Genomic DNA, 20,831 nt, shown 5'->3' on the forward strand with positions numbered 1-20,831 from the left:
TCCATCTGTTGTGAAAACAAACATTACTCATCATTCAAGAAAGATTGCGGTGCCATATGAGGACTTTGGGTTACATGCTAGGTCTTGAAAAAGTATTACTATTAAATTCTGTAATTTGTAAGGCTATGTTTCCCTCTTTCAAATTTTCAATATATAATTGATTGTTGGGATTCAGAAAGTGGTCAACATTTATGAAGAAAAGAAATGGCCAGACCCTGCCCAGCAGGGAGCAGCACAGTTCCTTTTTTTCCATCCTTCCTAACACTTGCCTTGCTCTGCCCAGACCTAAGCCTACTATGCAGTCTGACCACGCCGGAGGTCTCCCTCTCTGGGGTTCATCAATGCGTGCTGTCATCCAGTGGCAAATACAGAGACAGAACTACCGAGGACATTAATCTGCTTATTTGGCCATGATGGCACGCATATTCAACCCACTCACTGCCACAGTCCTCTTTTTCCCTATCTGTTATACTCTCTGCGTCGCCTTGAGCGCTCCTCCTTGTCACACACACTTTATTCTGGGCTTGTTGTGCATGCGATATGTCTCTCAACACTGCACTTGAGTGTAGCTCCAATTGTATTGTTGTGGCCTCTTGGATCCCAGAGGCTATTGCTGTGAGTGTCGGCACAGAAACAGTCAAGGTTTTAGCGGAAATTATTGGAAGTAGATTAAAGTACACTTGATTAAACATCCGGCTTCGTTGAGTGGAGTGGATCCCTGAGAGGATCAATGACCCTTGGGTTGGACAATGGTCAACAGCTAGCCTGAAGTGTTTTGTGCTTTGTAAAAACTTACCTGAGTCTTTGCCACCCCTGCATCTTGAGATTCTCCATCCTTGCACGTTACAATAAAAAAAAAAGAACACACAACACCGGATACTTCCCCTGTTCTGCTGGCCTGCCTTCCACAGTGGGTGTATAGAGGTGCATGAAGCACACACTACATCCGTAGACTCTCGAGTGGAGCTGGTTGTATATGGTTTGTGTCAGAGTGGCATCAGAAACATCAGGCGGAGCATAAAGGATGCCGTGGCTGCAGCGAAGCGCAGCATCCCCAGCCTTTTCCTTGTTGCTCACGCCTTTTATCAGCAACACAGCAGGTATACTGATAAGGAGCGTGCCATTCTAGCGTGCAGCTCTCCTCCCCTATGGCTGCCGTGTGGACATGCGTGATATTCAAAAGCCAAATCATGCATGTTATCCCTAGCTGTCATACGGACGAGGAGCCCCAATGCTGCAACAATGTTTACAGAGAACATCAATATGTAATGCAAGTCATTATAACTCCTTTTGCTCAAACTAATGAAATAAACTGAATGTATTAGACATTGACTCTAAAAGAAAAGCTCGAAATAAACATTTATTGATCTTACACATGGAAAATACACCCTAAAGACCCTGAAGGCAAGGGATATGATGCTATCAAAATGTTAATATTGCACATTGTTTTCACTATCCTATTGATTGACTTCATATGGCACTGACTAACTGTCAGTTCCAATTTGTCTTTGTCTGATTTGCTATCCTATTACCTTGTAGCCTTGAGTGCATGCCACAGTCATTATACTCCTGTGTTATAAGATAAACGTGAAATGTTTGCCTTTCTTCGACTTAAAAAAAAAAGTTTAAGTTTTACCGCTCGACAGATCAGGGAAAAATGACACATCTAAGGTTTAAGGCCTCCAGCCAACACTGCTATCCAGGGCGAGTTACCATGAGAACAGCAGTGGAATAAGCTTCAGTACCAACATGTCGAAGTGCTAAGTGTAAGGAGAACAAGCTTTGAGGTGCAAGGAATAATATGGCAAAGCAAGGACAAGAACTAAAATAAGAATTAGAGAAAAACAGAGTTTTGGGAGTAAAAGTAAGTGGAGTCACGACATGATTTCTATCTATCAAGCTCAAGACAAAGAAAGACTTATTTTCAACTAATTTCTTTTAACCAGAAGATATTGATTTACTAGACAGCATGTAGTTAAACGTAAGGTTCTATGTTTCCTTTACTCCTTTACAGTTGCTGTGCTCAACGCATTCTCATGACTTTCAATAAGTCATATGATATCCTACGATACTACGGCAACAACCGGCCGGTCACATGACAGTTAAATTTAAAGGGCACATGAGGTTACGGTAATTTCAGCAGCTGTTACAGGTAAGATTGGAAAAAAAATCGAGTGTGGTTTGGGTTAAAACACAGGCCCCCTTAAGTAGGACTCCAGGGACACAAACACTCGTTTCCTGGGTGAAAGTCTTGTGTTTTCTCCTCAACTTCTTCAGCAACATGAATTTCACTCCCACCCTTAAAAGCCCTGTGTTTTAGGACCCATCCACCCACCACCCTCCTCCCTACGCGGATCTTCACACTCTTACACAGCTGCTTTCAATGTGTGTATATATATAATACATACGAATTACAGTGCATTACTTTATGTAGCTATATGTATGAATGGTTCATGAAACAGCCTTCAATGCTATACAAATTCTTGTTTTTGTTTTCTTCTCTTTTGCTAAGAAGCAATAGAAACAACTTTAAATAGCAAAGATTTCAATATATATATATATATATATATATATATATATATATATATACACACTTTTTTTTATCTCCCAAGTGTTCATCCAAGGCCCTTTCATATTTAAATGTCTTTCACATGGCTTGTATGAATTTATATACATGTCATACAAGGTTATTATAGTTGTTGTATATTTGATATGTTTTAGGACACTAAGAGAAATTATGTCACATCAATGCTTAGAAAAGTTGTTTTGTGTACATAAAAACCCTGTCAGTTGAAGATATTTTCGAAGGTTTGCAACTGAATGCAGTTGGTCAGACGTGCATGTGGCTTCACTCCCTCTCTTAGCCCACATTACTTCCTCTGCTTCTGCCTCCAACATCTCGCCAGCAATCTCTCACAATTTGACGGCCTCTTGTTCTTCTTGTGAAGGCCACTGTGTCAGTGTTTATACTTGCCTACACATTTAAAATTACATACTTTAATTTGTTTAAATATTGTAAGCTCTGCTCCGTCAGTATCTAGTTCTACAATATTTAATGTTAAGATTAGTCATTTCATTTTGTCGAAGCCTCCGCGATCCGTGTTGTTGTCCACACGCCTGTCTGTCCGTCCCATTCTTGTGAACATTGAATGTGAATTACTTTAATTCTTTAATTTAATTACTTTAATTCTTTAATTTAATTACTAAATTTGGCACAAACCTCCACTGTGACCCAAGGGAAGAACTGATCATATTTTGGTCACAAAACTTGTTGTTGGCCATAATTAAGAATTCCTACGCTAAATAAAACATTTCACACAAATGACCAATAGGATAAAATGGTGAAGGGAGTACATTTCATATTTAAAAGGTCAAAGGTCGACTTCCCTGTGACATCATAATGTTCGGCATAACCGCTTTTTTGGCCATTATTCCATGCCATAACTCAGCAACAGAAGGGGAGACATTTGGTCGGGTACTGAATTGGTGAACCTAATCTTTAAACTGGGGTGATGTATAGCTCTTCTACGCTGCCGGGTTGAAGATGTGTGTGTGAAGCATCAATGTTTTGCCAAGAAAATACACTTTGACACCTTTTATCAAATCTCTTTGAAGTCTTCCATACATGGGATATGTAAGTCTGGACACTAGACCTGGACGTAAACTGTAACTTGACTCGTTGGCAGAGGCATACAACCGCGAGGTGGTAATTCTAGTTTTTACTTTAAAATATTTCTAAAATAAATAAAAAGCTTAAAAAGCTACAGTGATATTAACTCATCAAAATATGTGATTAACTCAATTTGTGATTGTAAAAAGGTAATAAGAAGTATATGTAATTACCGTCAGCATTTACATCACATCATATAGGATATGTGATCATGAGGACACAAACGCAGCAGCACTGTGACACACTGTGGCACTCATCGAGTCGTTCTTTTAAAAACAAATGGTAGAGGGGGGTGAAGGATTTCATTGAATCCCTTGGGGAAAGAGATCAGCACCAACCTGGTCAGGATGACAATTACATGTTAATTACATTACACCCACACTTTGCCTTCCCATTTAACCAAATGTAATTACAATAAGTGAGTTGTTGATTTAATTTCACGGATGGTGTGCTGTCACCGAGGCTTCCTCGTCATTGCAGGCAGAGGCAGGCCTGCCCTGTGCTCAAGGGAGACCTACAGTTGAATCGGCATTTCAAACGCACCGAACCGTGGTCTTGTTTAGTTTGAAATGGGTGCCGCGCTTCGGAAATGTCCCTGAATGTTGGCCACCACAAATAGCTAATGTTCTCATGCATGATTTAGTGAGTGATCAGACATCACAAAGCTCATTTTCCCAGACCCATCTTCACACCAGTGTTTATCCTGTTACCTCCATTTAGAGGAAACACAGCGATATCCCACTGCTGTACTTAATAGCCTTCCCTGTGACACGTGTGTGAATATCAGTGACTTTAAGTGACTTTCCTGCCTGCTGTATTAAAGTCCTATCAGTGTATCGACCATTAACAGTTCCTTGTTAATGCTATGAGGTTTTCTCCGAAGCCCTTTGCACCTCGAACATTTCCATAAAAGTTTGCAGCCCGTGGATGGTAGTGTTAAAAAAAAAAAAAAAAAAAAAGAAAAAGACAAACTGGAGATTGTCGTACTTTTGCACGATGTAGAAGCTGCTCTGGTGGTCAGGCTTTACGTGATGTAATATTACAGCCAAGCCTGATGAGAGACATTCCCAGTAAACAGCATTCGTCACTTTGTGATTGCATGTGGTGTAGTTATGAGGCCTTGAAATGGAGAATTACCCCGCAGTGGTGCATCGCCAAAAGCCCCGGGGTCCATTAATAACCCGGTGTGCCTCCGCATTTCAATGCTTCTCCGAGTGGCCCTACTGTTTCTGAAGGGTCTTTTTGAACTAGCCAGAAGCATTTCCTAATTAATGGGCTTTCTCACTGCAGAATTAATTGCTTCCTACCATGCAGTCCCAGCCCTTTCAGACAGGGTTAAGGCTGCAGACTTTGATGGCCCTCACAAGAAGAACAAGAGGCCGTCAAATCATGAGAGATTGCCGCCGAGACGTTGGAGACGGAATTAGAGGAATGAATGTGGGCAAAGAGAGGAAGCTGTTCAGGTTGTGTGGGCGTAAGTGTTTGTGTGTAGAGGGGGAGGAGGGGCTGGTTGGGGAGGAGGGTTACGGGGGGGTGAAAGGATGATAGAGACAAGCAATCAGTCCCACTGCAGGGAACAGAGGGCAGGCAGGGGGCTGTTGCCTGTGGTTACACTGCTAAGTGTGGCAGTCTCGCGCTTTTTCCCTTGCACGCGGATCAATAGATGAGTGGAGTGTAGCTTGGAGGTTCTTGCACACACTCTGACACGCCTTCTTAATCCACTGTGTGATAACCTGTGCCATGCTGATGTATACCGCACAGGAGACGAGCAAGGGAGGAGGGGGGGGGGGGTGGGGGATGGGAGAATGCAAAATCCACCTTGCTGCATGGGCTTTAGGAGAGACTGCGAGGGCTTTCCTTTTTTTATTAGCTAAGGATTCAGATTGCTTGGCTGCTGCATCTGTTTAAATTAAATTAGGTATACCTTATGTGTAACTGTTAGCTTTTTGTTAAAGTATGTCTACTCAATAAGGAAGCTGGAAAGATTGATAATTTGATAGCACTTTTAATGTAAACATTTAACAGAACTCTCACGCAACAAAAGGCATATTCACTCTGTATGGTTGGTGCCGGAGGGACTTTTCCTTAGCCCTAAAATTAATCTGTCAAACAGCAAAGATCATCTCCCTTTCTCGCTGTACTCAAACATGGGAAATGTTTATGATGAGTAAACATTATCACGGATTTAATTAAAAGATCCCACACTCCCATTGATCCATGGGAAATATCCATTGCACTGGTGTATTTAATTAGTCTATATCTTTGCCCTTTGTGTCACTGGGGTTGATAGAGCGCCATGCTCCGCAAATTAATCTTCATCAGCAAAAGACTTGAAACAAAAGCATGATTGGAATGAAGAAACTGAGAAACTAAATCTCCCTACTTAGTATTCCAACCCTACACCTGCACAAATGATGTTGTTATACATAGTTATTGTACAGTAACTGGGACTGTGTACACAGTAGATAGAACTGACCTTAGCCTTAAGCTTCTGGAATCTCATCATTCATATTGATTGCCTTTAGTTAACATTGTAGATAAATACAGTGCAGCAAAGTGGAACTGTCTTTAGTTTTTTCAAAACCTAAAAAGTGAACATGTGTGTGTATAGCAATCTAGCACTTTTTGTTTTCACACATTTTGGACCGAGGAAGTAACATCTGACAAAAATACTACAGATCACATCACCTCACACCAATTTGTAATGGGGCTTGTGGGTTTGTTTTCCTCCAAAACACAAATATGTTTTTTTTTTCGTTTCTATGCCTTCGTGCCGGCGATAGCCGTGGCCGAAAGGCATTATGTTTTCGAGTTGTATGTCCTCCATTCTCGTAAATGCGATATCTCAGGACCGACTTCCATTTGGACTCAAGGATGAACTGTTTCGATTTTGGAGGACAAAGGTCAAGGTCACCCTGACCTCACAAAATGTTTTTTTGGCCATAACTCAAGAATTCCTTCGCTAATGTGGGGGGTGGGGGGGGTTTGGCCTTGGCCAACTGCCATTTTTCTCAAAGGCAGAGCAAGATACCCAGGGCTCGGTTTACCCCATCGCCATTTCTAGCCACTGGGGGACCATAGGCAGGCAGGGGGAACTCATATTAATGTTATAAAACCTCATAAAGTGAAATTTTCATGCCATGGGACCTTTAAATAATGTGATGCTCAGACGGCATCCTTGCCTTATGCCTCCGGTTCGTTAAAGAATGTTAGTGTATCACTAGTTTAATGCCAAATTGATTTTTTGTTATAGTTACTACAATAGTGATGGTATGAGTTTGCCCCGGACACTAATGCGAAGCAGTTTTAATAACAAACTCTTGTGCCAAATGGAGTCAAAATTTTCTTCTTTTTTTTTTAAGTCCGTTTTCTTGCCAGGTTTTTGTATGAGGTTGTGGAGGTTATATTATCTGTATGGTCTTTGGTTCTTTTTTCCGGTAATCTACTTTGGCATGCTCACGCATTGTTTTTTTTCCAGAATGAATTTTGATGTAATTTTCTGTTGCTCTTTTGTCATAAAGCTCAAATCTCATTTATTTCTATTATCTGTTTAAGATGTTTCTCTATACAGTGTATGCTGTTTTCCTACAGCAGAATAACCATTATACTGAGTCATATTGTATTTACACAGGTGCCTATGAATAAAATTAGGCCTGTTTACACGGCAACTAATTTACCACCAACGTGCAAAATAACCTGTTTATTGGATTAGTAGTAATATAACTTGCGGGTTTGTTTTTTATTATTTCCGACTACTGGCAGGCTTTGCTGTAGTTTGCATCCTGTGTCAACACACTTGTGCAATTTGACATTTATTTATAACAATTGTTATATATATTGGGAGCCATGGTAACTTGCATGTCCTAGGCCCCTACTTGTAATTACCATTAGGAGGCTGATGTGAATGTTTATTTTTCAGTCGCTAAGTCCTATTTATGGTAAATCCAACAAGATGTTAATGTAGTATGAGGCCCAGTTTACAGGGCACTGCACCAAAGGAAACACAGAATAAACACATTAGTTGGTGGAAGTAATTACACATGAATGAGCACATATTTGTGAAAGAACAAAGGTTGTTTTTGCTAAGAATCAACTCAAAAAAGTACACAATGTATTCAAGTGAAAAGGTGAGCCTGCATACTTGCCACAATGTAATAGTTATCAAGATATTTTTAAGATTTTTTTTTTACTACAATTGCAGACAAGCTAAACAAGTAAAAAAGTATTTTCTGTTTGTTTTTTGCGTGTGTGTGTGTGTGTGTGTGTGAGAGAGAGAGAGAGAGAGAGAGAGACAGCGCATGTATGTTGAGGCGAGTGGCCTGCGTGTCACTATCTGGTGCCGTTTTTGATTTTGGTCTGTGCTTATCATTTGTTCACCGTTATTCATCATCATTACTACATGGCAAAGACTGAAGGTTAAAGCTAATTGGTGTTCTCAAAACAACTTTCTCTCGCCGTCCTTTAGTGTGTGTATTCCAGTCTCTCTCTTTCTGTTTTTCTATCTCTGCGTATCTGTCTCTCCTTTAGATTGGTGACTAATTTTTACTGACTGAAAAACTCAGTAAGAGAAGTCCGTGCACACAAACGGAACATTCTTTATGCTATTCTAATAAGTAGCTGCAGAAAGTTGATGATTACTCTAGGGTAAAGGAAACCACAGGACATGCTGCCCCACCTGCAGCAATCTGCCCTCAATAAAAGTCGTTTAATAAGTGACCTCACACCTCTCTTTATCCTGGCAGGGGCTCGCTGAGGGATTGCCAGCCCACAGGCCAATCCCCCCGAAATATGAATTATTAAAGAACACTCCAAATGATTGTAAAGATAAATGACTGAATGATTTAAAACCTTATAATTATCTACCCTATTCTTCACAGTAACCTTGTTTATAGCAGGAAAGTGTTGTCACGATGTTGTAAAAGAGACGACGTAATTGAATGATGACATGTGCTTAAAGTGCTCATATTATGCTTTTTGGCTTTTTCCCTTTCCTTTATTGTGTTATATATCTTTTTTTGTGCACGTTACAGGTTTAAAAAGTGAAAAAGCCCAAAGTCCACCCCAAAGGCACTTACCATCTCCAACTGCTCCAAACAGCTCTATTGTAGTCCAGCCTTTACTTCTGTGACGAACGCTCGTCACTTTGTAGCACACGTTATAATGCTCGCCTAGCTGCTAGCATGCCACGCCCTCAAACTGTGCAACTGACTAGCTAGCTGTGCTTACCTATAGCTACTGTGCATGTGCAACTCCCAACAAAGATGGACTAGAAGTCTCACTGTGTAGTACAACAATATGGTGTTTTTTGAAAATGAAACCACATAAACCTATTCGGATATAACCTTTAAATAACATAATTATCAACCGGAAAATGAGCATAATATGAGCACTTTAAACTGGGCAATATCTCGTATCTTCGAATTAAATCATCATCAGATTAAAGGGCTCTGCAAATAAATGTATTTTGAAAATGTAAAAGCTAAACTAAAATTTGACTTGCTCTCTGTTGTCAGTATTGTCAAAGTGCAGAGTTTGGACTAAAGTAACATCAAATCTGTATATTACGACTTGTACAACATACAGTACACAGGCACTTAATCACCTTTTTATTTCATATATCATGAGTTGTGTAGCCATGCGGACAGTTTCTGTGTTATTTGCAGATGTTTTGAGATATCCACAGTTTAGAATACAATGGAGACAAATGCAGCTTTTTTGTAGTGCTCAAAGGGTTGGAAATGTGAAAAATCCAACAGCAAACAGGCATACAAACACAGGACAGACCTCATCTAAAGATACTGTATATCGATACTGTGTATCTTTTGTATACGATCCAACACACTTACCCAGCGCTTGTCATTCCTGTCCTTGATCTTTCTTGTATCTTCTTTCTCTGTATAAACATGGCTTGTCATTTATTCAGATGTTCTCAAGCTTTGATTGTGGCAAGGATTTCGCTCCACTGTGATCCTTTGTTTGCAAACTGTCGAATGATGTCACATTTATGTCAGTTCAGGAAATATCAGTGGGAATATGTAAAAAAAATTGAGGTACACATTTCTAATAGACTACCTAGATTTTATGTCATTGTTCCTATAAGGGTAAGTACATAAGTTATGGGAGTTAAACAATGTCACTCTAAAGGTCAGTAAAGTTTGGCCCGACAAGTGTTGTATCTGTGTGGCCAAAACAAAAATAAAACCAATTTTACAACCTTGGTGCTGTCTGTGCATCTCATTAGCCCTTAGGTGCTCCCCCTAACTGTTTGCCACAGAAAGAGTGGGCAAACAATACTCTTATCAAACAAACTCCACTTTTACTACTGCAAATGAGTCTGATGCATCTGTGACAAAGCCTTGGAGGCAAAAAACAGATATAAAGTCTAGGTAATTCCAAGGTAACGTATGGTAACAAATCAGGAAGCACATTTTTTAGCAAGCTGTTAAATTTCATGCTCAATTTAGTTTCTGTAAATTGAAATTTATGATTACAAAATTACAAAATGGGAGTACTTTGGCGGATTTGCCCGGCGCATTGTCGGGAGTGCACCTGTTGTAAGGCTCAGAGCTATGAGTGCAGAGATGTCGCGTACACCAGGCAAATCCATTATTATAACTCAAATCCAGCAGTTGCATTTTTCCTGCTGGGACTGACTCTCACTGTTGATTAAGGGTAGCTTTAATCACTGTGGAGACCCTGTTTTGGCAGTACATGCCTCACCACCTACAACAGGGACTAAGCCTCTGGCTGATTATAACATTAACATGCTAATAACACCATTCATATCAAATACCTGAGGTAGCATAATGTCTGTTCTGATTATTTTTGCGTGGTTTTGACATAGCTTGAAGGAGAGTTTACAGCTTGGCTCACTGTGAGGGTCAGAGGCGTGATGACTAACTATGAATATGTACAGCAACAAAACAATACGGTACACAACATCAGGTTAGTAGCACCCTTGTGATAAGAAATAAAAGTCTCTCTTTTTTTTTCTATTTCAGGGGGGGAGAATTCACCAGGCTGGTTGTGTGGAGAGGACGAGGGGAAGACGATGGCCCCGTTTTGGTGTCCGCTGCTTGCCTGTCACATGCCTGTCTTTGCTACAAAGTCCCTTGAGAGAAAGGTAAATCCGCTGCCACCAAGACAAAGATCATATTGCAGATCGGGTTTACCGTGTCTTCTGAAGCTTTTCAAAAGATGTAAATCAGATTAGTAAGTGGGTCCCGTGTGGCGTTTGCATGTTCTCCCCGTGTTAGTGTGGGCTTTCTTCGGGTTCTCCAGTTTCCTCCCACGGTCCAAAGATATGCAGATGTTAGGTTTTTTGCTGTTGTTGACTCTAAATTGCCTGTAGAAATGAATGTGAGCCCTCCACCCACCCAAGCGGTTACAGATACTGGGTGGATGGAACAATGGATAGTCTTTCCATATTTGCATGTCACGTGTTTTTAAAATCAGTGTAATATGGTAATTAAAAAGCAAAAAGCCAATATAGTCCACATGACAGTAAACACTGGAAGACCACAGCTGGACCTCGGTGTAAATGGTATGGCAAAACCTCTGATAGTTAACTAACTTGTGACATCTCCTGGTACATATTGTCATATTGCCTTACCCTATAATACATAGGGGTGGGAGATATTGACAAAAATGAATATCTCGATATTTTTTTTCAATATCTCGATATTGATATTCAGACGATATTTTTGAAATCCTTCTAGAAGTTAAAAGAAGCCCTGTTCGGAGGCTATTTCGGTGGTTCTCTCGGGAAAATGTACAAGCAAGATGAAATCATAACAATAAACAAAGGGCTCTGTTCTGTAACATATTGCACACAACCATGTCCTTATTGGAAGCAGTCCTGGAGCTGGGACAGGGCCGGATCAGACTAGGTTCTGATAGTCCTTCTACTTGGCTGTATAGTCCTTCTGACCAGGATTTATGCTGGGATCAGGAGTTGGATGGGATCTGACTGGCCCAGGTGAGGGAGAGGTGCAGTTCTGTATCTTTTTTGATGTTAGACTATACATGGTCTAGTGCAGGGGTTCTTAACCTTTTCGACCTTGAGACCCAATTTTTATAGTACAAAGTGGCCCGGGGCCCATTAAATATTAACACTGTATAGGTTTAATTGACTTCACTTTCAGTTTGATTTGTATTCAATAATAAACCAAATCCACTTATTTTTTAACAAGCAAAAAAATTGTCAAATAAAATGACATGATAAAATGGGATCATCACAAAGACTTTTATTAAACGTTTACATAAACCTGCACACATACATCAGGACACCGAACAGCCTGATAATTCATGGACCAAATCAAGCTGTGATAAGAAAAAATTTCAAGGATCAATTCAGGCTTTTTAATCATAATAAAAAAAGACCAATAGTAGGATTTCCCACGAGCATCGGGTGCTTGGTCTCTAGATGCCGCTGTAGTTTTAAGGGCTTGAGAGCTTCGTTGGACAGCATTAGCCCACACTCCACACACTGGGCTTTTGGCACTGCCTCTGCTCCTCCATTTACGAAACCGTATTTAATGAAGTCGAGATTGTATTTCCGCAAAAACTTTGTTTTTTGGGTGGGGGTGTCGACAGGACGTTTGTCTTCATTTTTTCTTTTTAAAAACGTATCCATTTTTGCTGCGAAGTAGACAGTCTTCTTCTCTGTGTATTGGCGCTTTTTAAACAAGCGAGTGATGCATTACCGCCACCACATGGTCGAAAGCTGCACGCAGTCCCACGGCCCTTGCGGCCCACAGGTGCAAAACTGAAAGTTTTTTGCGGCCCTCTAGGGGGCGCTGGTGGCCCAAGTTTGGGCCGCGGCCCTATGGTTAAGAATCACTGGTCTAGTGTGTTCTTCCCTCTAGTAACACAATCTACATGCTGGGAGAAAGCTGGAGGGGAACAGACTTTAAGGACGCCTTGTTAGAGTCCCCTGTATCCCGTATCCAGGTGATCGCGCTGCAGTTTGTTCACTATGGTTAGCAGTGAACCAAACTTGTGCTAACGTTAGCATCGGGGGCTATGTAGACGGCAGTGTGCTGTTTTCGTAGTAAATAAAATGGTCAGTATATTACCGACAGGGCTCCAGGTCAGGTGAGCCGTGCTGGGCAACGATCCTGCAGTTGGTACTCCATTCATTGTGCACATAACTGCAGTCCTCCGCCTCTGGTCGTGCCAGAGTTATTTTCTCATCCTGCCGGTAGAGAGCTAGCTCGCCGTGCTAGCGCCGACAACAACCTGGAGGGCTCAGTCAGGCTATTTCCTCTGGGATGTTATGAGCCGCCTGGAAGGCTCTCGTAACGGCTGTGTTGTGTCGTGGTCCTGTATTGATTAGTTCAGTGTGGCTGTACGTACTTGTATAAATATACACCGACAGGAGAAACACTGCACAATCGCGCAACCGCCATCTTTGTTGACATGAGTCAATGTCATAACACACAGGTAAGAACTAGTAGCAGCTTACTCTCGTACGGGACAATCGTGATTTTGTACAAAAAATACAGTCAAACAAACCCCTACAGTATTAAAATTGCTACATATAATTGTTTGGAAGGTTATAATGTGCGTTATTTGTTTTCTCTTTAACTTCCTTCAGCTCTTTTTATTTGGGGGGTCAGATTGTACAAATTATGAAATATTCGATATCCCAATTTTGCATATCGTCCAGACAACAATTTGGATATTATCGTCTAAACGGTATATCGCCCACCTCTAATAATACATATACAAAACAATTAAGTATAAGAATAAAGTGTGCGTTTACTTATGACATGAAATTGTGACAACTTACTATAATACCAATACTATATATATAAGAATACACAATGGAATAGACCACATTTTTTAGCAGGATCCTCTTGCAGTTGCTGTCAGTTTAAAGTTTCAAGTCACTGCATCTTTCTGAGCTGAGTGTTGATAGAGGAAGTAAAGTGCTTCCCCTTGGCTCAATCCGTCAAAGCGATTTGACTCTCACTGACGCTAAGTTCTCCTCTTAAGCAGCCGTTAGTCCATAGTGGTGGTGGAATCTATATGTTGATAAAGATTATGTTGAAAGAGATCATAGTGCCCTTTAACACAGTCGTTTCCCATTGAAGGCAATCAAAGCTCACTTGTCTTGCCCTAACAGCTAAAAAAATGCATTGCTTCAGCGATGATCTCACTCAAAACACACCCAGACCTGTTGGAATTACAAGGTGACACGAGAGCATCCCTTCAAGAATGCTGGCTGAAAAATTTCGATCGATACAAGCTGTTAAGACCTAGAAGCCTCCAATAGATCAAATGGTCAGCACAGGTGAGAGATAGACTAAAAGGGTTTTAGAAGTCAAGAAATCAATTTGAAGGGGCTGAAAGATGATATTTCCGACCACCTTTTCTATCTCTATAATGTGGTTATGGGTCTTACTGAGCAAGGTGGTGTGGTGGGGGAGCCAAATTACCATGGCCACCGGGGGAGGATGTTATAAAGTGATCATGCCATTATCTTAATGGCCGTGGGACACCCAAGCATAAATCACTGTTCCAACATTAGATTAAGACCTATACGCCAAACCGTAGTCTGCTAGCCAAGCGGCCCGGGATAAAAAGGTGAGGTGAAACGGCAGCTGGCAGTGCGGAAAGTGTAGCTATGACACAGTGGGGGGGGATTTCCCAAAGATCTCGCTGACATTCCGGAGTATTTTGCCAAAGTGTGTTACACCTGGCTGGAAGCGGAGCCAAGTCAATTAATGTATTTTGAGCCAGTGGGAGCGTGCAGTCTCTGAGGATCTGCTCATATTCTCCACTCCTCGCACAAACAAATGAAGCTGCTGAGCACGCCAGTGACGGGCACGGCAGCCGCGTCGGCCACGTATATGTGGTTTACCATGACATTGTTTCACGTGGCTTTTTTTTCTAAGAGCAATTTCAATTGAGCATGCACGTTATCACACGAGTCGTTGCTGTGAAGACCTGTGATGGTCGCTCGTGTTATTAAGGCTGAAGTGAGATTCTTGAATGGGAAACATTTATGCTTGCAATTGCTGTGTGTGCAACTACAGTATATGTTCATGTGAGTTTTCCTGCCTCTACAGTATGTCTGTGCCCGAGTTGCATGTTTATCTGTGTATGTTTGACTGTATGCTGATGCTGTGCACTGCTGTGCATCACATGAATGGGTATGCGATGGGAATAGGGCCCTAGGTATCAGAAAGCTGAAGAGGTAAGCTGTAGTATTTCTTTCCCGTTTTTTGACTAAAGAGAAGGTAGCATTAAATGGAGTGACTTTAAGTCCTTCATGCAGAGCAGACTGTGATTAGGGGCTTAACTCAGCAACCCCCCCCCCTCTCTGTGTCTCCATCTTTGCCTCAGCCACTGCCTCTGGGACACACACGCCTCTCTGTGCCAAAGCTCCGCAGCATCTCTTTCTCCAGCTCTTGCAGCTTTTCTTGGCAGTCTGAGTTACAGTGAGTAGAAAGGATGAAGAAAAGGAGGCAAGAAAAAAGAAATCCCAGATTAAAAGAGATGTGGCCGAAGGGGCCGAAGCCATTTCCTACATAAAATAGAGTTCTAAAGCAGTGTGGCATGAACAATACGCGCAGGTCTCCTAAGGGAGCTCAACCCACTGCTGGCTGTGTCCTGGCTGTGCAGCCCCGGTCCACTCGGTACGAGCTGGACAGGGCTACTGGGCCAACTCGTTAGGCACCGGAGATAAACCTTATCGCAAGTCAGCTGAGTGAGAACAGCGGGGGCAGACTGACTCCTCTCAATTTATCTCTTTCATTTCTCCCTCTATTTCTCTCCCTCTCTCTCTCTCTCACACACACACACACACACACTAAAACACACAGATTCAGACACTATCTTGGTTAATAGACAAACAACATTCTGATGGTCCTTGTTGTTTAAAGAGTCAGTGCACGCTTTGTTTCATTGCTCTCCCTGCCATTTTGAAAGATGAAACGATTTGGCAGATGGCCCGAAGGGATGGTGTGAGATAGTTGGGTTAGGGGATTAATAGGAGATATTATAGTCGAAAGGGTAACAGCTGAGCCAGATTTCTCTACAGGATAATCGGCTGTTAAATGGAACCCCTTTTACCATTTTACCTGCACAAGTAAAACGTTGTGCATGATGTCATTTTTTCGGCCTTTAACCCTTGTGTGGTGTTCATATTTTTGTTACACAGCCAGTGTTCCCGGGTCTGGTGGACCCACCACATTATTAGGCTTTTAAATCAATACAGCCATAACAATTTATGTAAAAATACTTAACAGATGTTTACTTTAGCTCAATTACCAATGATATATATCATTTATGGTTCATATTTGCCATTTACCCCTGTGAGATCACATTTATGATCATATGATCCTTTTTGTTTTTTTGTGACAAAACAAGGAAATTCAATTATAAAAAAGGTAAAAAAACAAACAAACACTTAATCAGAAAGGTTGAAATTGCTAGAAATTTTGTGTGGAAATAGCAGGCGCAGAAAGACAACATAGTTTCATAGCCCCTACAATTAAATACACTCGGGTCCAGTAGACCCGAATACCTCATATGTAATAGTTATGTGTAGGGGGGGTGTACCGTGTGCAGTCATTGAAAATAATAATTTTTAATGTTCTTCACAGAAAATGAGCCAAGGCCAGTGAGTGTGAGTTAGAAGAATAATAATAAATAGCATAATTATTCTTTTACACAAGTGTTAACTATTAAAGATGAATACATCAAATATTTAGCTCAGAATGTGACTGAATCTTTGACTCCGATCTTACAGAAACGGAAATAACATACAGAAATTTTAAAAATCACATTCAGACAGTGCTGTTATTTGTAGCCTTTGTGCCTAATAATCCAGTCAATTAACTCAAAAAAGGGCCCAACCCAGGAGAAACTGCAACAGTTGCTGCATCCAGAGCTTAGCGCCGCCCAAGATGATTGTGATTGCTTTAAAGAAATGCAAAAAAGCCAGAGTGTTTTTTTCATCCTATCCCAGAATGATAAGCGGTGTAGCCAGACCTCACTCCAGCCTGACACAGCGCTGTGCAGACAGATATGGCAATGTGAGATTAGTTATTGGGTAACACAGGTAGACTGACATACTGTGTAACCAATCAGTGTGCCAGAATGAGCAGCTACGCTGTGAAGAACTGAAAGTGAGTAAGTAAGGTTGGTTGACGGCACTTTGTGTGCCGCTCATGTGACATTATTGTGGGGTTAATAATCTACTCGTTCTGAGTACAAATAAGCTGTATCGGCATCCTTCCGGTGCGCCAGCGCGGTAATGTCACTACCGAAACCAGACACCGCAACTCACAGTGCTGAGAAATACCGAGAGCTTTTTACCTGGCCGTGATAGGGTAGTAACTAGAACTTAATATATGCTGTTCCTCTCTCATCTCCTTGTTTGACTGTATGAACCAGAGTTTCAGCTGTTTCTCTCAGTTCTGCCCTGCAGGCTGTGTTAGTGTGAAGCCTGGAGACCAATAAGGGATGTATTTATGAAACCAAAAAATCAGACAGCTCAGCAAGCTGTATTACAAGTGGCATCCAATGGTGTCACTGAATGTCTTAAATGACGTGCCTGTCCCTATCTAGGACACACATTTTCTTGTGCACTGTATTTTTTTTTTATACACGCGCATTCAGCAGAGCTTCAATGAAGACGATAGCCTGGGTTCCTGTCCTGATCTTGATATAAACATTCTCAGATATTCGCATGTGCATACTGTATGTGCAGTAATTCATGGTGAGCGTACAGGAATCCCTTGGCTGCATAATGATTCACAAATCTCCTCCAGTAGTAAAGAACCTCTTCCTCTGCAACTCTAAAAGGGTCTTAAAGATCCAAGGCTACAAAGACTTTCGAAATAGTAAAGGGACATGTTTCCAGACTCCGTTTATGAGGCATTAGGCTAGGACAGGGTTGAGGATGGCTGCTATGCTCTTATAATACCTTGGGGGATTTCATCATGTATGCTTTGAAGTGTGGAATGACAAACTGGAAGAGGGTTTGGGCTGCATCAGGGTTAGCTTCCTTTCTCTTTTCCTGAGAGGATTAGCTTCTGTGTCTCAGCTCAGAAACCCGCAAAGCCTGGTCACATCTCAGCCCTTATACACTCCACTAGTTTTCATATATCAGATCAGCTCACCATTATTATTTATTTATGTAGTTATGTATGGCTTTTTTTCTTTTCCTTTTTGGAGTGGGACAGAATTGGTCTCAGAATCCATTAAACATGTTATCGGTCATTTCTGTCTTTGTCATCCGGTGAAATCACACTGTACCGGGTCACTGGGGTCTGTGTGTGTTTACTGGACCAGCCGGTGCTTTTGGGGGCATGTTGTGCATGTCCCTCTCGCTCGCTGTGTCATCCATCTTTCCTGCTGATGGAGTGATAACTTGAGAGCAGCGCTGTGCATTCAGCTAGACATGTGTCTAGTGACTACATGTACGGAAAATGAGCTTGTTGAGCGGAACCCCTCTGGCAGCGGCAGATCCACTGAATACGTGCGTAATATTGTCTGGTGAAGGACTGATTCACAGGCTTAATGTCTTAATGGCTCTTTACAGTCAAGATGAAGGTAAAGGGCTAAATGCACGTGGCTGCGTGTATGTGTGTGTAGCACACCACAGATGCGATACTGTCTTATGAAAAATGGATTAAAAAGGACAGTGTGAAAAGGTGGCCTTTCCCTGATGCATAGCATTTCTGATGATTTATTTCCTCACCCCCCCCAGCCTGCTTTTTTATTCTAATTTCTTTCGCTCAAGCCATCCTGTTGACACCTTTACGCAATGCGTCTCCCTCTGTTCTTCTTGAAGGTTGTTTGCTACCTTTTAGAGTAGCAGATATCAGCCACCTCTCTGATTTGTCGAGAATAGATGCCACTGCATGGATTAAAAAGCTCGTTCTAACCACAGCTCCAAAAGGGCAGAGCAGCTCCCTTTCTAACTCTGCAGTAATATCCTTCCTGCAAACAGAAAAACACAAACAGCGGGACGGGAGACTGTTTGCAGAGAGCCCACTGGTCTCTCTCAGACCTGACCGTCATCCAGATCAGTTCTCTTTTTCCTTGTGTCTTGCTGATTATAAATCTAGGATAATCTCCAGTATGCAGGTGTTTCTGCAATTATCAGGGTCACATGCATAATGATGATGACCAACAATGCTGACTGTGCCATGCTATGTTTTCTCTATTTGGCTGTGTTTTGCTTCATCATCATTTTCACAAACGATGCTCAGAATCTTGCCAGAATTGCATCAGTGACTACCCATCAGCTACGTAATTTAGGGGACATGTTTAAGGTGTGTTTTTTACTTCCCTTCTATTAAAGGAACACGCCGACTTATTGGGAATTTAGCTTATTCACCGTAACCCCCAGAGTTAGACAAGTCCATACATACCCAATCCTACTGCTCCGAATAAGTGACAAAATAACGCCAACATGTTCCTATTTACATGTTGTGATTTATAGAGTCACAGCGTGTACAAAAAAACAACATAACATGAGACACAGCCGTCTTCTAACTGTAAACAAACCAGGAACTATATTCTAAGGCGGAAGAATATAGTACTTGGGCGGAGTGATATGCTCGCAGCAAGCCTGTCTGAGAATATAGTTCCCAGTTTGTTTACTGTTAGAAGATGGCTGTGTCTCATGTTACGTTGTTTTTTGTACACGCTGTGACTCTACAAATCACAACATGTAAATAGGAACATGTTGGCGTTATTTTGTCACTTTTGTCACAATTCGGAGCAGTAGGCTAGTTGGAACCAGTTACCTGCAGGATCTGTGCTGGGCTAAGCTAATGCTGGAACCGTCAGACAGCGTTACAGCACGCACGGAGATGAGAAGGGTATGTATCGACTTGTCTTACTCTGGGGGTTACGGTGAATAAGCTTAATTCCCAATAAGTCGGCGTGTTCCTTTAAAACCCGCAATGTTTATGAACAAAATGTGAGTTTGTCACAATACCATCATTTTAACCTTCAATACAATATGCTAGTATAGCACAAACGATACTCAGTGCCTCTTCCTATACAATGACAAAAAAAGTCCTAGGCACACAAAAAAAAAATTCTTTTCTTCTTTTTTTTTATTTTTTAAATTGACAACCTGTACACAGCGCTGGTACAGAAAAAGCCACTCATCACCTACAAAGTTAATAGTAATACATTTACCTTATAGGCCTTCACATTCTTTATGTCATTATTATTGATTTTAGTGTTATTTCTTTTTTTTCTCTAATGTTGCTTCACTTGTGAATGCAGCACAGCGGCCTCTGTGGTTTCCCCTGTATAAATAAAGGATAAATAAAATAAAAGAAGGGCACCACTATGAGTAAAGGACAAATACAATAAAACAAGAACATTATTAGTAGAACAAACAAACCTTGGATGTTGAAAGGTTTGTTTTACTTAGGCTACTTTAGCTTTTTTTTTTTTCTTCTTCTTCTTTGCAATCACAAGGTTCTTTGACAGGAACGCGAGGATGTCATGGGTGTCCTGTGTCAGTGTCGACCATCTTGGGCTGCAAATGAAGCCAGAGGCGCTAAGGACCCACTCAGATTCACACCTTGAGGCAGAAATTCACAAATATGTTCGGGCAAACTCTGAAAAGTGCTATTAGTAGTGGATCCTCCTCTGCACTTTGGCATTTTGCTGTATACTAGTATACCTTTGGGATGCACCATGCACTGGCAATTGGTCCTCTCCTTGCTCATCCTTTTTCTCCCCTCGAATACTCAACAGCAGCAGGCTCTTTAAATCAGTCCTGGCTTTCTCAGCCTGTTGCTCAGCAGCGTCCTGTGATGGCTGAGGCTGCTGTGCTCTTCCTTCCTCTCCTGGGCAATGTCACTGTCTGATCCAGAAGACCTTGTGTGGCGTCTTTTTCCTGCTTGCCATAACTGTCCTTGAACCAGGGATGGAGGAAGGTTACGGTGTTAAGAACGTGTTGTAAATGCCTGTCCTACCATACCGCTTCCTGCAGTCACCTTGTATCTTATCCTTCATCTCCTTGCCACGATGCTGTCACTCATGTTTCAGACTAGCGATGCTAATTTAGATTTTTTTTCTCTCTCATCAATAGCCGACTCCCGTTGACCGATTATTAACTGTTAACCGACGAGCAGGCGATGTACGCGAACAGCTGCAGACTTGTATTGGTCGTGCA

At 41.6% G+C, this 20,831-nt stretch overlaps 1 protein-coding gene across 3 annotated transcripts in view; it reads left to right on the forward strand.

Moving 5' to 3' along the window:
* The window catches only part of arhgef10la (Rho guanine nucleotide exchange factor (GEF) 10-like a), a 129,985-nt gene that overhangs the window by 65,861 nt on the left and 43,293 nt on the right, over positions 1–20,831 (forward strand). For all 3 annotated transcript variants that reach the window (XM_028576213.1, XM_028576215.1, XM_028576214.1), the window contains one exon: positions 10,672–10,793. In XM_028576213.1, coding sequence (XP_028432014.1) covers positions 10,672–10,793 — 122 coding nt within the window. The remainder of the gene's footprint in view (positions 1–10,671; positions 10,794–20,831) is intronic.

This window comes from Perca flavescens, chromosome 4 (genome assembly GCF_004354835.1).
Source record: "Perca flavescens isolate YP-PL-M2 chromosome 4, PFLA_1.0, whole genome shotgun sequence".
NCBI lineage: Eukaryota > Metazoa > Chordata > Actinopteri > Perciformes > Percidae > Perca > Perca flavescens.